General features: G+C 45.9%; 1 protein-coding gene across 3 annotated transcripts in view; it reads left to right on the top strand.

The window, feature by feature from the left end:
• PKIG (cAMP-dependent protein kinase inhibitor gamma) overlaps nt 1-17,437 on the top strand; it is a 99,478-nt gene extending 82,041 nt beyond the window's left edge. For all 3 annotated transcript variants that reach the window (XM_024746829.1, XM_024746830.1, XM_024746828.1), the window contains 2 exons: nt 13,572-13,745; nt 16,705-17,437. In XM_024746829.1, the coding sequence (XP_024602597.1) occupies nt 13,595-13,745; nt 16,705-16,784 (231 nt within the window). In that variant the 5' untranslated portion in view covers nt 13,572-13,594 and the 3' untranslated portion in view covers nt 16,785-17,437. The remainder of the gene's footprint in view (nt 1-13,571; nt 13,746-16,704) is intronic.
• The last annotated feature ends 410 nt before the right edge of the window (nt 17,438-17,847 follow it).

Raw genomic sequence — 17,847 nt, 5'->3', positions numbered from 1 at the left:
CTCTCTCTCTCTCTCGCTCTCTCTCTCTCTCTCTCTCTCTTTTTTTAATTGAAGTATAGTTGAATTACAGTATTGCAGGTATACAGCAAAATGATTCAGTCATACATATATATGTGTGTGTGTGTGTGTGTTCTTTTTCAGATTCTTTTCCATTATAGTATTTTACAGGATACTGAATATAGTTCCCTGTGCTATACAGTAGGTCCTAGTTGGTTATCTATTTTATGTATAGTAGTGCGTACCTATTAATCCCAAATGTATTCCTCCGCCCCTTTTCCCTTTGGAAACCATAAGTTTGTTTTCTGTGCCTGTGCGTCTATTTCTGTTTCGTAAATAAGTTCATTTGTATCATTATTTTAGATTCCACATATAAGTGATATCATATGGTATTTTTCTCTGTCAGATTTACTTCTCTTAGTATGATAATCTCTGGGTTCATCCATGTTGCTGCCAATGGCATTATTTCATTCTTTTTTATGGCTGAGTAGTATTCCGTTGTATACATGTACCACATCTTCTTTATCCATTCATCTGTCAGTGGACACTTAGGTTGTTTCCATGTCTTGGCTATTGTGAATAGTGCTGCTATGAACATAAGGGTATATATATCTTTTTGAATTATAGTTTTATCTGGATATATGCCCAGGAGTGGGATTGCTGGATCATATGGTAGTTCTGTTTTTAGTTTTCAGAGGAACCTCCATACTGTTTTCCACAGTGGCTGCACCAACTTACATTCCTAGCAACAGTGTAGGAGGGTTCCCTTTTCTCCACACCCTCTCCAGCATTTATTATTTGTGGGGTTTTTGATGATGGCCATGCTGACTGGTGTGAGGTGATACCTCATTGTAGTTTTGATTTCCAGTGCCTTTTTCTGTTATCACATTGTAAATGTCTTTTTAGTCTCCAGTGTGTACCCCATACCTGGCATAGTGCCTGGCATATAAAAAGTGCTCAGTAAACAGTGAGCGAATGAATGAATGAATGAAATGTCTGGACTGGAAGAGATTTAGAGATCATATTTCAACCTTATTATTCAGATGGGGAAAAGGAGATTGAGCCAGACCTCTTGGCCACTGTTATAATGCAGGGCTGCACAGCCTGTGCTCTCCCCTGGAATCTAGACCATCTTCTATTATTTAGTCATTCATTAAATATTCATTGGGCTTCAACTCTGTGCTAGGCCTTTCGGATATAGCAGTACACATGTCAGCCAGGGCGCCACTTTTGTGGAACTTATATTCACTCAGCACCGTAAAGCACAGAAGAAAGAAGTGTAAGTTTTGGCCTTCTATGCACCACTAAACAGAGTAAGAACAAAGAAGCTGAAAGAAAGTGTCAGTAGGACAGTTTTACTCATAAGTCACCCGGTGAGAATGGACCATAGTAATGACTTATTAATCGCACGCCTCTTCCTTTCCACACATCTTGTCAGACTCTTTCCGAGCACATTGTCCCATTGCCTTCACAAGAGCCCCCTGAGCAGGAGGTGTTATTGTGACCCCCCACGTTGCCGAGGAGGAAACTGGGATCCAGAAAAATGAAGGCAGTTGTCCAAGGTCTCCAAGCTAGTAAACAGGGACGCCGGGCTGCACGCCAGCACTAGATGCCTCCTTCCAACCGCACACCCCCTGAGAGATTTGTCCTGTTGCTGGGGACTCCCGGGGGTGCAGTAAGGTGTGGGAGGAAGAGCTCTGGACCAGGAGGTCGGACTCCTGGATCAAGAACTTTGGGCAAGTCCCTCTCCCTTTCTGAACCTCACTTTCCCGAGCTATTAATGAGAGGCTTGTCTCCATGAGCTCGGGGAACCCTTTCAGTTTGATGATTCCACAAATGGTTTTGAGATAAGTGGAAAAAATTAATTAAGGTCGATCTCTAACTCATGCCTCATAGCAAATAAATTTCAGATCAATCAAAGTTTTACATATGAAAAATAAAGCCATGAAAGTACAACAAATAAGCAAGAGAGGATTCTTTACTAATCTCAGAATGGGGAAGACATTTCCAAGTATGATCCAGAAGCAGGAAACCGAAAAGTAAAATACGGATCAGTTTGACTACAAGAACAGAAAAAGTGTGCATGCGGAGAAACGTCAGCGATAAAGTCAGAGAATAAATAACAAGTAAAAAATACTTGTAACGCCTCTTAAGGCAAAAGACTAATTGTCTTAATATTGATACATAAATAACTCCTACAAATCAATAAGAAGAAGGGCTACGATCTAAGAGAAAAATGGGCAAAAGGATTTGAATAAACAATGCGCAGAAAAGGAAATACACGTGGAAAGATGCTCAGTTGCACACACAGGAGCAGTACAAGCTGAAACAGCGGGGGACTCTTCTCACCGTTCAGACGGGGGGAAAGACTGTTGATGAGAATGTGGTGCCGCAGGGTGCTCCTCACATGTGTCCAATGGGAATTAACCGCTGTGGGGGAAATTTGGCTCTATTCAACTTTTTAAATTTACATACCCTTTAATGTGGCAATTCTACTTTTATGGAAACAACCCCAAAGTTTATCACTCAAGAAATCAGTGAGACAGCAGACACCACGCAACCAATTAAAAAAATAAAGTTATCTTGTAGTATAAGGACTTTGGGTTTGTTTCTAGAGTTTTTATATAATCAGTGCTGCAGTGGCTTCAGGATGATCTGGAATTGTTTCCAGGAAGTATTTTTGAGTGAAAAAAGCGAGACGGAAAACAACTTTTGTTTTAAATAAAAGAAGAAGGAAGGAAGGGAGGGCAGGAGGGAATATGTTCGTTGCCTGGATTATCTTGGGAGGACACAAGAAGGTGCTTGCCTGGTGGGGGGAAGGTGTCTGAGTCCAAGGAGGCCACTGAGCTCTTACTCTTTTTCCTTTCATATATATATATATATTTTTTTTTTGCCTGCGTTGGATCTTCGTTGCTGTGAGTGGGCTTTCTCTAGTTGTGGCGAGCGGGGGCTACTCTTCGTTGTGGTGCTCAGGGTTCTCATTGTGGTGGCTTCTCTTGTTGCAGAGCACAGGCTCTAGGCGCACGGGCTTAGTAGTTGTGGCACGCGGGCTCAGTCATTGTGGCTCGCGGGCTCTAGAGCGCAGGCTCAGTAGTTGTGGCGCACGGGCTTAGTTGCTCCGTGGTGTGTGGGATCTTCCCGGACCAGGGCTCGAACCCATGTCCCCTGCATTGGCAGGCGGATTCTTAACCACTGTGCCACCAGGGAAGTCCCTCCTTTCATACTTCTTGAGTTTCATACCATACACACACATATTCAAAAATGAAATAATTTAAAAATAAAGTGAATTTTTTCACTGAAAAAAAAACCACAGAAAATTTAAAAATCATTCATAATTTAATTAAATAATATTGATATGTGATCATATCATTGAGATTCTTCATTTAACAATCTGTGTGAACAGTCTATTTCCCAGTCTCTTAAAAACTTCACAAACATTTTAATACCTGAATGGTATTTCATTTAGATACAAATCAGTTAAATATGTATATATTTCTCTATTGTCCGTTTAGGACCTGTGACATGCCCACTTAGGAGCTCATTTTGGTGTCTTTAGTTTTTGACTATTACAAGTAATACTGTGATGAACATCTTTGAACATTTATCCTCATGCACAACATGGATTACGTTCTTAGAAGAAAGTATTATAAGCTCAAGGATATGAAAAAAGGTGAGATTTCTTGATGTATCATGTTAAGTCACTCCTCAGAGCGGTCCTGGCGTTCGTACTCTCCTTAACAGAGTCTGAGAATTACCGTTTTCTGATGCAGTTTCCAACTCTGAGGATTCTTTCTTGTATTTCCCCACTTGCTGTTGACTTTAAGAGCAGAGAGTAAGGGAAGAATACAAATGTTGAAGAAAAACGAAACCGTGTGCTTGTGCTGTGTGTCAGAGAACTCCCCAGACACACCCCACCCCCAGACCTGTCTTTGGAATTGGTCTTCTCTGGGGGGATAGGGATGGCAGCCGGAGCACACTGGCCACGGTTGGTTTTTTGCAGCATTGGCCTTTGAGCTTGGTACGCTTCCCTCTCGAAGCCAGGAAAGTCAGCTTCCTACCCTGGGCAGCCTGTAAGGTCAGCCAGGTGAGGGCAGGAGCCAAAGCCCCAGGGTGTCGGTTCCAGCAGGAAGCTGGCCTTTTAGATGGAGCCTGTAACTCCATCCATCCCCAGTGTCAGATGCTAGAGATCCTGGACCAGAACATCAGCACAGCCATCTATAGCGGACAGAGGCCTTTCCCACTGGCCAAAGGAGTGAGTCACTTTATGGTTTCCACAGATAGGGGAAGAGGGATGGAGGGAAGGTAGACAGATAGGTAGACAGAGAGATGCAGGTTTAATTTGGCAAGTAATTATTTAGTACCTGTTCTTTGCCAGGCCCTGGTTGAGAATCTGAGGATGGAGCAGCCAGAAGCATATGGTTATTAGCTGCCAGGATTAGGCCTTTCAGTCTGGTCTGGTGAAAATCCAGACAGGAATACCAGTTCTCATGGAGCCAACGGCCTAGTTGGAGGAAAAGGACTGAGGAGAAGGGGCCCGGGGGCTGGCGTGGCCTGCCCAGTGTCTCCTTCCCACCGGCAGGTATGGGTCCGCCTGAGACCTTCCCAAGTCGTGGTTATAAACTCACCTCGCAGACCTCAGAGGCTGCTGTGGCAATTTAGTAAGCGAGGTATGGAAAACATGATGACTTGATAAGTGTTACCTTTACGATTATTGTTAGAACTGTCATCATAATTTTTATTCTGTGTTACTGCTGTTATTGCAACAGGTCACTGCCCTGTTCTCAAGCTTTGAGCAGTTTCCGCAGAGGGAGAGTGTAGAAGTGAAACTTCTGTGACCTACAGAAGAACCACCTCTGGGACTTCAGAGAGTTCAGAGTTCTTTTTGCTGAGAAAGAGCCGGAAACAACCAGGGCAACTTCTTTCTCTCAAGTCAGCTTAGAAAGATAGGCTGGGTGTGCCCCCTGCTGGAGCTGGGGGGGGGCTGCCTTGAACCAAATTCTGGCCCCGCCTTTATTCTATTTTACAGACCTGGAAACGGAGGCCCAGAGAGGGGCAGTCTTGCTCAGGGTCTGGTGGCAGAGCTAGGTTCATAGCACAAGGTCACGTCTCCTGTTCTTTTCTGTCTACTACAGGCCGCCTCCCTGTCTCCCCTGTCTGATCTTTGAGCGCCCCTAGTTTATTCTTTAGGTGTCTCTCCTGAGCTAGGTGTTGCGGGGAGATGTGGTCCAGCCCTCCATAGTGGCTAGCCCCACTTTTCACACAACGCGCGTGTGTGCACACGCACGCGCACACACGCACACACACTCGTTACTGAGCCCCACCCTGGCTGCTTTCCAGCTGCTTCCTGCCAATGTCAGTTACTTTCTGAAAGCGTCGCACAATAACTTGGGCTTATAAAAACTACCATTATAAGGGCTTCCCTGGTGGCGCAGTGGTTGAGGGTCTGCCTGCCGATGCAGGGAACATGAGTTCGTGCCCCGGTCCGGGAAGATACCACATGCCACGGAGCGGCTGGGCCCGTGAGCCGTGGCCACTGAGCCTGCGCGTCCGGAGCCTGTGCTCCGCAATGGGAGAGGCCACAGCAGTGAGAGGCCCGCGTACCGCAAAAAAAAACCCAAAAAACTACCATTATAAAAATTTAGTCTTAGAAGTGAAAGTTTCCCTTAGACACAAAGTACCACACTTGGCAAGGTTTTTTTTTCTCGTATCTGCTGTCTTTCCCCATAGTAACTGGGTCTTCTTTCTTTCTTTCAATTGAAGTATAGACTTACAATGTTGTATTAATTTCTGCTGTACAGCAAAGTGATTCAGTTATACATACATTCTTTTTTCATATTCTTTCCCATTATGGTTTATCATAGGATAACGAATATAGTTCCCTGTGCTATACAGTAGGACCTTGTTGTCTATCCATTCTGTATATAATAGCTTACATGTGCTAACCGCAGCCTCCCACTCCATCCCTCCCCCTTGCCAACCACCAGTCTGTTCTCTATGCTTCTGTTTCATAGATAGGTTCATTTGTGTCATATTTTAGATTCTGCATATAAGTGATATCATATGGTATTTGTCCTTCTGACTTATTTCACTTAGTATGATAATCTCTAGTTGCATCCATGTTGCTGCAAATGGCATTATTTCATTCTTTTTATGGCTGAGTAATATTCCATTGTATATATGTACCACATCTTCTTTATCCATTCATCTGTCAATGGACATTTAGGTTGTTTCCATGTCTTGGCTATTGTGAATAGTGCTGCTATGAACATAAGGGTGCATGCATCTTTTTGAATTATAGTTTTGTCTGGATATATGCACAGGAGAGGGATTGCTGTATCATATGGATCATATTAATTTTCTGAGGAACCTCCATACTGTTCTCCATAGTGGCTGCACCAACTTACTTTCCCACCAACAGTGTAGGAGGGTTCCCTTTCTCCACACCCTCTCCAGCATTTGTTATTTGTTGACTTTTTAATGATAGCCATGCTGACTGGTGTGAGGTGGTACCTCATTGTAGTTTTGATTTCCATTTCTCTAATAATTAGCAACGTTGAGCATCTTCTCACGTGCCTATTGGCCATCTGTATGTCTTCTTTGTAGAAATGTCTATTTAGGTTTTCTGCCCATTTTTTGATTGGGTTGTTTTTTTGTTGTTGAGTTGTATGAGTTGAAACTGGGTTTTCTTTAAGGTGTTGTTTTGCAACCTGCATTTTGCAATTAACAGTTTATCTCAGACACTTTGCCATCAGTACAGGTCCATCTGGTGCAGGGTATTTTTTTGTGAATATTTTATAATTCGTTTAATGCCTAGCCTTTTGAGGGACATTTGGGAGCTTCCCTATCACTGACCTAGGATGTGCAGTAAACATCCTCATACTATAAAGAGCATTGGCATTTACCTACGGGTGTCTAAAACTGGAATTGGCTGGGCCCATCTCACCTAGAGGACTGTGAGCTCCTGGTCAAGCCAGTGGCTTAGACCCCCCCCCATCCCTCGCTAACTCAGGGTGTGCCAAGTGGCCAGAGTCCACGGCCTGACTTGTGTGATTTGATTGCCTTCAGGAAATCATAGGTGCTCAAAGAGAGATACTCGTATTCCCCTAGCAGATTAGCCTTTAAAAAATATATATATATATAATAGCAATACCCATTGTTGACAAGGGTGCAGATAAACCGGCAATCTTACAGGCTGCTGGTGGGAATATAAATAGGAACAGAACTGAATTTATGTTTTATTTCCTCATCTTTTTCTGTTATTATAAATACCATTATGTCATTCAGGAAAGCAACTTGGAAATGTATCAAAATAATGTGTCTTAAATATTATTTCACCCTTCCCTTTAGCTTAGCAATTCTACTTCTAGGAATACACTCTAAGGAAATAATTAGACATAGGCACAAATATTTACATAAAGACCTAGTGCTGTCCATAGTGATGGAAAATGGGAAAGTGCCTCCATGTTCATTTCTAGGGGACTCATCAAATATATCATGGTGCATATACAAAAATCATCTAGAGGGAACCTTCATGACATGTTTTAGGGAGTTTCAAACAGTAAGCTATAAAATACAGTGTACCATAGTATGATCTCACAAATCCTTTTTTACATGTATATGGCTCTTCTTTATATATGTGGTTCTCTTCTTTTCTCTCTCAGCTGTAAAATCAACCAGCAGGGCTATTAACCACCATCTCTGTAGCAGTAACTCCTAATTTCCTGTCTTTCCTCCCAATCCATCCCCCATCTCATGAACCATCCTCCATCCACCTACTTATTCATGTCAGAAAGCTCACTTCCCCATCAGCCAAACACCAAGTCCTGGTGATTCACCCTCCAGATTACATCTAGAATGTGTCTGTCCGTCACCACCTCCTTCCTTCACCCACCATCTTTGTTTTTTTTCTTAACTTTTTATTTTATATTGGAGTATAGTTGATTAACAATGTTGTGTTAGTTTTAGGTGTACAACAAAGTGATTCAGTTATACATATACATGTATCTGTTTTTTTCAGATTCTTTTCCCAGTTAGGTTGTTAGAGAATATTGAGCAGAGTTCCCTGTGCTGTACAATAGGTCCTTGTTGGTTATCCATTTTCAGCACAATTGTTTTTTTTTTTTTAAGTAAGGTTTTATTTATTTATTATTTTTTTGGCTGCGTTGGGTCTTTGTTGCTCCGCGCGGGCTTTCTCTAGTTGCAGCAAGCCAGGGCTACTCTTTGTTGCGGTGTGCGGCCTTCTTATTGCGGTGGCTTCTCTTGTTGTGGAGCATGGGCTCTAGGTGCACAGGCTTCAGTAGTTGTGGCACGCAGGCTCAGTAGTTGTGGCTTGCGGGCTCTAGAACACAGGCTCAGTAGTTGTGGCACACGGGCTTAGTTGCTCCATGGCATGTGGGATCTTCCCGGACCAGGGCTCAAACCCGTGTCCCCTACATTGGCAGGCAGATTCTTAACCACTGCGCCACCAGGGAAGTCCTATCCATTTTAAATATAGCAGTGTGTACACGTCAATCTCAAACACCCTAACTATTCCTCTTCCCCACCCTTCCCCCCTGGTAACCATAAGCTCGTTCTCTAAATCTGTGAGTCTGTTTCTGTTTTATAAATAAGTTCATTTGTATCTTTTTTGATTTGCATATAAGTGATATCATATGATATTTCTCTTTCTCTGTCTGACTTCCTTCACTCAGTATGACAATCTCTAGGTCCATCCATGTTGTTGCAAATGGCATTATTTCATTCTTTTTAACGGCTGAGTAATATTCCATTGTATATATGTACCATATCTTCTTTATCCATTCTTCTGTCAATGGGCATTTAGGTTGCTTCCATGTCTTGGCTATTGTCAACAGTGCTGCAGTGAATACTGGGGTGCATGTATCCTTTCAGACCATGTCTTTCTCCGGGTACATGCCCAGGAGTGGGATTGCAGGATCATATGGTAGATCAATTTTTAGTTTGTTAAGGAACCTCCATACTGTTTTCCATAGTGGCTGCACTAATTTACATTCCCACCAACAGTGTAGGAGGGTTCACTTCTCTCCACACCCTCTCCAGCATTTGTTGTTTGTGGATTTTTTGATGATAGCCGTTCTGACTGGTGTGAGGTGATATCTCATTATAGTTTTGATTTGCATTTCTCTAATAATTAGCGATGTTGAACATCTTTTCATGTGCCTCTTCATCTGTATGTCTTCTTTGGAGAAGTGTCTACTTAGATCTTCTGCCCATTTTTTGATGGGGTTGTTTGTTTTGATGATATTAGGCCGCATGAGCTGTTTGTAAATCTTGGAAACTAATCCCTTGTCGGTGACATCATTTGCAGATATTTTCTCCCATTCTGTGGGTTGTCTTTTCATTTTGTTTATGGTTTCCTTTGCTGTGCAAAAGCTTTTGAATTTAATTAGATCCCATTTATTTTTGTTTTTATTTCCATTACTCTGGGAGATGGATCAAAAAAGATATTGCTGCGATTTATGCCAGAGAGTGTTCTGCCTATGTTTTCCTCTAAGAGTTTTACAGCATCTGGTCTCAAATTTAGGTCTTTAATCCATTTTGAGTTTATGTCTGTGTACAGTGTTATAGAGTATTCTAATTTCATGTGTTTACATGTAGCTGTCCAGTTTTCCCAGCACCATTTATTGAAGAGATTGTCTTTCCTCCATTGTATAGTCTTGCTTCCTTTGTTGTAGATTAATTGACCACAGGTGCGTGGGTTTATTTCTGGGCTTTCTATCCTGTTCCATTGATCTATATTTCTATTTCTGTGCCAGTACCATACTGTTTTGATGCCTATAGCTTTGTAGTATAGTCCGAAGTCAGGGAGCCTGGTTTTTCTTTCTCACGATTGCCTTGGCTATTCGGGGTCTTTTGTGTCTCCATACAAATTTTAAGATTTTTTGTTCTAGTTGTGTGAAAAATGCCATTGGTGATTTGATAGGGATTTCATTGAATCTGTAGATTGCCTTGGGTAGTATAGTCATTTTGATAGTATTGATTCTTCCAATCCAAGAACACGGTATATCTTTCCATCTGTTTGTGTTGTCTTTGATTTCTTTCATCAGCATCTTATAGTTTTCGGAGTACAGGTCTTTTGTCTCCATAGGTAGGTTTATTCCTAGGTATTTTATTCTTTTTGATGCAGTGGTAAATGGGATTATTTCTTGAATTTCTCTTCCTGATCTTTCATTGTTAGTGCATAGAAATGCAACAGATTTCTGTGTGTTAATTTGGTAACCTGCAACTGTACCAAATTCATTGATGAGCTCTAGTAGTTTTCTGGTAGTGTCTTTAGGATTTTCTATGTATAGTATCATGTCATCTGCAAACAGTGACAGTTTTACCTCCTCTTTTCCAATTTGGATTCCTTTTATTTCTTTTTCTTCTCTGATTGCTGTAGCTTGGACTTCCAAAACTGTGTTGAATAAAAGTGGCAAGAGTGGACATCCTTTCTTGTTCCTGGTCTTAGAGGAGATACTTTTAGCTTTTCACTGTTGAGTATGATGTTAGCTGTAGGTTTGTCATATATGGCTTTATTATGTTGAGGTATGTTCCCTCTAAGCCCACTTTCTGGAGAGTTTTTTTTTTATCATAAATGGGTGTTGAATTTCGTTAAAAGCTTTTTCTGCATCTATTGAGATGATCATATGATTTTTATTCTTCAGTTTGTTGATGTGGTGTTATCACATTGATTGGTTTGCTGATATTGAAAAATCCTTGCATCCCTGGGATAAATCCCACTTGATCATGGTGTATGATCCTTTTAATGTATTGTTGGATTCAGATTGCTAGTATTTTGTTGAGGTGGTTTGTTCGTTTGTTTGTTTGTTTGTATTTTGCTGCACTGGGTCTTCGTGCTGCGTGCGAGCTTTCTCTAGTTGCAGCAAGCAGTGGCTTCTCTTTGTTGCGGAGCACAGGCTCTAGGCTGGTGGGCTTCAGTATTTGTGGCTCGTGGGCTCCAGAGTGCAGGCTCAGTAGTTGTGGCACATGGGCTTAGTTGCTCCACAGCATGTGGGATCTCCCCGGACCAGGGCTCGAACCCATGTCCCCTGTGTTGGCAGGCAGATTCTTAACCACTGCGCCACCAGGGAAGTGTCTGTTGAGCAATTTTATGTCTGTGTTCATTAATGGTATTGCCCTGTAATTTTCTCTTTTTTTGTGGTATCTTTGTCTGGTTTTGGTATCAGGGTGATAGTGGCCTCACAGAATGAGTTTGGGAGTTTTCCTTCCTCTGCAGTTTTGTGGAACAGTTTCAGAAGGACAGGTGTTAGCTCTTCTCTAAATGTTTGAATGAATTCATCTGTGAAGCCATTGGGTCCTGGACTTTTGTTTGTTGGGAGTTCTTTAATCACAGTTTCAATTTCAGTACTTGTGATGGGTCTGTTCATATTTTCTATTTCTTCCTGGTTCAGTCTTGGGAGATTGTATCTTTCTAAGAATTTGTACATTTCTTCCAGGTTGTCTGTTTTATTGGCATACAGTTGCTTGTAGTAGTCCTTTTCTTTCTTTTTTAGACTGTACTGGGTCTTAGTTGCAGCATGCGGGATCTTTGTTGTGGCATGTTTAGTTGTGGCATGTGGGCTTCTCTGTTGCAACATGCATGTGGGATCTAGTTCCCTCACCAGGGATCGAACCCGGGCCCCCTGCACTGGGGACACGGAGTCTTACTGGACCACCAGGGAAGTCCCTGTTAGTAATCTTTTAAGATCCTTTGTATTTCTGTGGTGTCGGTTGTAACTTCTCCTTTTTTATTTCTAATTTTATTGATTTGAGTCCTCTCCCTTTTCTTCTTGATGAGTCTGGCTAAAGGTTTATCGATTTTGTTTATCTTTTCAAAGGACCAGCTTTTAGTTTCATATTGTTTTCTTTGTCTCAGTTTCATTTATTTCTGCTCTGATCTTTATGATTTCTTTCCTTCTACTAACTGTAGGTTTTATTTGTTCTTCTTTTTCTAGTTGCTTTAGGTGTAAGGTTAGGTTGTTTATTTGAGATTTTTCTTGTTTCTTGAGGTAGGATTGTATTGCTATAAACTTCCCTCTTAGAACTGCTTTTGCTGCATCCCATAGGTTTTGGATCATTGTGCTTTCATTTTCATTTTTCTCTAAGTATTTTTTGATTTCCTGTTTGATTTCTTCAGTGATCCATTGGTCGTTCAGTAGCATATTGTGTAGCCTCCACATGTTTGTGTTTTTTACAGTTTTTTTCTTGTAGTTTATTTCTAATCTCATAGCATTGTGGTCGGAAAAGATGCTTGATATGATTTCACTTTTCTTAAATTTACCGAGGCTCACTTTGTGGCCCAGCATGTGGTCAGTCCTGGAGCATGTTCCATGTGCACTTGAGAAGAATGTATATTCTGCTGCTTTTGGATGGAATGCTCTATAAATATCAATTAAGTCCATCTGGTCTAATGTGTCATTTAAGGCCTGTGTTTCTTTATTGATTTTCTGTCTGGATGATCTGTCCACTGATGAAAGTGGGATGTTCCAATCCCCCACTATCGTGTTACTGTCGATTTCTCCCTTTATGATTGTTAGTATTTGCCTGATATATTGAGGTACTCCTATGTTGGGTGCATACATATTTACAGTTCTTATGTATTCTTCTTGGACTGACCCCTTGATCATTATGTAGTGTCCTTCCTTCTTTGTCTCTTATAACAGCCTTTATTTTAAAGTCTGTTTTGTCTCATATGAGTACTGCTACTCCCCCTTTCTTTTGATTTCTCTTTGCATGCAATACCTTCTTCCATCCCTGCTTCACCCACCATCTTCTCACACCTGAATTTTTGCAGGAGCCCCCTAGCTGGCCCCCACTCAGGTCTGCTCACCTTAGGTGCCAGAGTCATCTTTGAAAATACTAATCTGAACATTCATGAGCCTCAACCCCTCAGGGACCAAATTGAAGATGTGATTGGGCCCCTGCCCAACTCAGCAGCATCCTCTCGGCCCCTCTCCCACAGTTCCCCAGCCCACGGCACTTACGTTTCTTCCATCCCACTGTGCCTTTGCTCCACAGAGCCTTCATACGTGCTCTTCCCCTCACTCCTTGTCTAGACTCCTTGTCTATCTATTCCTACTAGGTTCTTGACTAAAATGTCACTTCCTGACCCCCAAGCCTTGGTCAGGCCCTGGTAGTCACTCTGGTACCCTGCCTTCTCCCTGGAAGTCTGGGGCACTGTGGTAATTACTTAGGTATTAGGTAATTACGCTAAATGACCCAGTAGACTGTCAGCTCCCTGAGGGCAAGGACCACGGCTGACTTGTTCGTTGCTGCATCTGTGGCCCCTAGCCAGTGCCTGGTACGTGGTGTTGATAAATGTATAGATAGTTATCATGAACTTTACTTAGAGAAAACACAAAAGATGTTCTTTAAAACGGTGGTGGCCTTTGGGGTATAAAATTATGCATGACTTATTTTGTTCTTTCTACTTTTCTGTGCTTTCTGTTTTGTTGTCAACGAGCAAGGCAATAACTGTCGGTTTGTCAAAAGACATCAGTGCTGGGCCCCAAGCTGAGTCCCCTGTGCAGGATGCACCAGGGTTCACCTCTGCGCTCCTGCCCTTGTCCCCACAGGCCTGAAGAGCGATGCGACAGGCATGATGGAGGTCGAGTCCTCCTACTCGGACTTCATCTCCTGTGACCGGACGGGCCGCCGGAACGCAGTCCCTGACATCCAGGGAGACTCCGAGGCCGTAAGCGTACGGAAGCTGGCTGGCGACATGGGCGAGCTAGCCCTTGAGGGTGCAGGTCAGAACCCATGGGTACTCTCGGGTTCAAGCACTCCTGGTGGGAGACCCTCTTCTGGGCTCCGGGACTGGCCTCTTAAGTCCTAGCCTGCCCCCTCTTTCTCAGAGAAGAAACTGCATTTAAATCAGGCCCCAGGCCCACGGTCAGTGGCAGAGGGCAGCCACTCCCTAGGCTAGAGGGTGCCAGTGTCTCAGGCCGTGAGGACCCTCTGGCCAGGCATCCCGGTGCTTCCCTTTCCCCTCAGCCTCCCCGTCCACCCACAGGCCCTGTCAGTTCTCCTCCAAGGTCCCTCCCCAGTCCCTCCGCTTCTCCCTGTCCCCACAGCCACCACCTGGCTCAGGCCACTCCCAGCACCCCAGCGGTCTCTGCCCGGGCCTCCCTGATCCATCCCCGCCCCAACCCTCCTGCTGGACAGCTGCCAGCAGGGTTCATTTAAATCCCCTGTCCCATCGTGCTTCTGCCCCTGCGTCCACCCCACTTCATCTCACGGTTTCCTCTGCTAGAACATCCCTCACCAGTCCTGGCTCCCCCAGGAACCCCACCCTCCCTCCCCGTGCCGTCCCGTCAGCGGTCTGTCAGCCCTCCCTTGTCCTGCGGCCTGAACTCCTCACCAGGCGTGGGAGCCTCCCCGGATCTCACCCTTGCTCCTCTCCAGCCTCTGCTCCCATCTTTCTCCCCTGCGCCTCTGGTCCAGCCTGAGGAAGGGACTTCATTTCCTGAAAGTCCCTGATGGGCCTTGCCGTACTCTCCCTCTGTCTGGTCCTGCCTGCCCTCCCCTTGCCAGGCTGGCTTTTCCTCTTTCTTAGAGGCCCAGACCACTCTGCTGAGAAGCCGTCATTCCCCTCTCTGGCAGGGGAGGCGCCTCTTCTCTTGGCCGCCTCCACAGCCCCCTGAGCACAGGGCCTCTCCTCTGGGATCCGCATCCTGGGCCCTCGGTGCCTGGTGGCGTTTGGCACCCGGCAGAGGTGCCTAGTCAATGGCTGTTCACTGACCAGCACGCCCAGCTGCCACGCCAGGCCTGCTGCCAGGCCATCTGCGTCTGTTCTGGTGAACGGTTTTCTATCTCCTTCAACTCAGTGTAGCCACTCATCCACCTGCCCAGGCCCTCTAATGCCTGCTCCCACCCCCGTCTGATTCGAGATCCCTGAGGTACCTGGTGTCCTGGCAGCTGTCTGCCAGGGTGACGGACAGTTAAAAGGGGACCTGAGGAAGGAGTAGTGCTCACCGCAAGGCAGTGAGGTGCTCCTGGCGCAGTGCAGGCCAGAGTGACTGGCCGAGGAGCCTTCCAGTAGGCCCTGCAATGAGCAGCTTCCACTGGCACGTCTGCGAGCCGTGCTCAGTCCAGCGGACTCACCGAGGGAGTGGGAGTACGGGGAATACAGGTTCTGATTCTGCAGGCCCTGGAACTTCTGTTTGCCTAAAGCTCCCGGGAAACTGAGGCGGAGCCCAGGCAGGGGAGGAGGGGGCCACAGCCTTGCCCTGTCCTGAGGCCTGGCGGCCAGGCCTCCCCAAGTCCTGTGTGTTAACGCTCCCCATGCCCTTTGTGTGCGAACCTTTGTCTTCTCTGATGTTTCCTTACGCGGGGAGCACAAACGTTTCCTTACTTGGCCGAATAATGAAACATAAACAACCAGCAGGGCATGAAGGAATACGAACGCACTGCTTGGCAGCACGGGACCGGGAAACTTTCTGAATCATGCTCTGAAACTGCCCCGAGGGAGTCCCAGGGGTGCTGGTTGGAGAGGAAAATGCTTGGGGACCTCTCTGTGGGCCAGAAGAGAGCTGGGACCTGCACAGAAGAAGCCTTGCCCCTGGCTGAGCTGTCCCACGTGCCAGGTGACCACAGAGGGGCAGGGATGTCATCATCCTCACTTCATAGATCAGGAAGCAGAGGCTTGGAGAGATTAAATAAGTTGCCTGAGGTCCCACAGCAAGGAAACGGCAGAGCGGCAGTTACTGCAGAATTTAACGAAAATATTCTTGCTCGCCAGGACGGGAGGCTTCGGACCAAATAGGGCATCACAGACTGGGGAATCTGCCTGAAGTGCAGTCTCATTAGTCAGGCTTCCAGTGGGCCAGGACCCTCTGGGACCCGGCCTTTGCTACAGGCCCTGCCCCATGATAGGAGGTGACCTGAGGCACAGGTGTCCAAGTTCTCCCTGCACCCCTCACTACCACTAACCCCACCTCTGAAGCCAGCTACCAGGGCAGAATGAGGCGGTGTCAGTGATGGGTCTTTACGAGCCCTAGAGAGCGCTCCTTCAGGCGGCAGCCTTCCGGTTAGCGGAAGGGACACTGCTCCCTCCACTGTTTGGCCCTCAGGCAACTCGGTTCACCTCTGTGAGCCTTGTTTTGCTCATCCGAGTCGTATCAGGACCCTCATCACGCCTCCAGGCTGCTGTATGACTGCATGGAAAGTACTTGCCAGTCTGCAGCCTCAGGATCTGGGCGCAGGGTAGTGTCTCCCTAGTCACGTGAAAGGCTTAGCCTAAGGGTGCAAAGACAGAGGCCAGAGAGGGAGATGGGGGTGGTCTGGTGGGGACACAGCACAGTGAAACAGCGACGGGCTCCACCCCAGCCCCTGCTGCAGGCCACCCCTGGTGCTCCCCTGGGCTGGCATCTCCTGATGCCCTTCTCTGTCTTACAAGAACTACCGTTTGCTGAGCACATGCTGGGACTCTAGACACCCCACACAAATATCCTGACCCTCCCCAGCTACAAGCATCCAGCCATGATCCTGGTCTTTTCTTCACTTTAATTATACTAGTAACAGCACATGCACGTTTTCTTTGTAGAAATTAAAATGTTACAGACTAGGCTAAAGTTCCCTTTAGCTACTACCCCCCAATCCTGTCCTGCTCCCCAGGGCTTATCCACTGTTACTGCTGTGGCTGGGCCCCTCTGGACCTCTTTCTATGCATTACGTTTGTGTATGTGCTCCTTTCTCTCTCCTCTGCAGAAGGACAGGCGGAGGTGGGCACCCCAGACAAGGAAGGTAGCAACCAGCCCAAGAGCAGCGATGGGACCACGTCATCTTGAACATGACCTTGCCCGAGGAGGCTGGAAGAGTGACGCGCCGTGGACGGAAAGCCCTGGCACTGGCCCAGCAGCCTTTCCTCTGAGCAATGTGTTCCAGGCAAGCCAGGCCAGACTGAAAGGCAGCCCCAGAGGCTCCCGTGGCCCCTACCCTGGGAAGGCCCTCTGCCCACACCCCCAGGCTCCACGCTCCCACCACCTCCTCACTTGCCCGGGTACACTTTCAAGACACTGTAACCACAGGATGTTATGTGTTCAGCAGGTGCTGGGACTCGGGGGCTGGGTCCTGCCACCTGGGTGAACAGCTGGGGCAGGGACCACATTCTAGCTCTGCCTCCTCTTCTCCAACCCAGCCAGCCTTCTGTGTCAGGACCTTCTTATCCCTTTTTTAAGAAGCACTTTTAAACTTTTTAGAAACTTTAAACCTTTTCTCAGCAGAGAGGGAGGGAGCTGACAATTTACCTTTTATTTTGGAAGCCATTGTAAGTTAAACTCTTTGACCATCTATGCAGCTCTGAGGTTCCCTCATGGAGCTTCACAGATCCATTTTTAGCGAAGGGATCTTGTGCTCAAAACTCTCTGATTAACTCTTTGCCCTTTCTACCAAGATAAGTGACACCTAGGACCCAGGAAATAAATGCTGATGATTTGTGTGATAGGTTTAAGATGATTATTTCTCCTTTAAACAGCAAAAGCAGGGGCTGGGCCTTGTTTCCCCAAGGCCATGATTAGCTGGGACCCATCGCTGCCCCAGGCTTCCACGGAATGAAGTACCTGAGAAGATGCCGGGGTACCGCAGAGGCCAGCACCACACCTCAGGCCAGTATCTGAAGGATCATCTTCCATCTCACCCTCTCTCACCCCAGTTCACAGCTTTGGGAACCCAAAAGGAAGGTTTCCCCGCTTAGGACCTAGAGTAGGAGGGGGTTAAGAGTTCAGGGAGCATTTAAGCAGATAAGCCTTCAAGAGAAGCCTGGTTTCTTCTGGACGGAGAGCAGGCTTTGGGCCCCGCTTTGCCCCCCCTTCCCATTCACAGAGCCCACCGGGCTCTCGGGACCCTGCTGCT

The sequence above is a fragment of the Neophocaena asiaeorientalis genome, unplaced genomic scaffold (assembly GCF_003031525.2).
Source record: "Neophocaena asiaeorientalis asiaeorientalis breed wild unplaced genomic scaffold, Neophocaena_asiaeorientalis_V1.1 scaffold132, whole genome shotgun sequence".
Classification (NCBI taxonomy): Eukaryota; Metazoa; Chordata; class Mammalia; order Artiodactyla; family Phocoenidae; genus Neophocaena; species Neophocaena asiaeorientalis.
The sequence above is the reverse complement of the archived record's forward strand: the minus strand, read 5'-3'. Positions and strand labels throughout refer to the sequence as shown.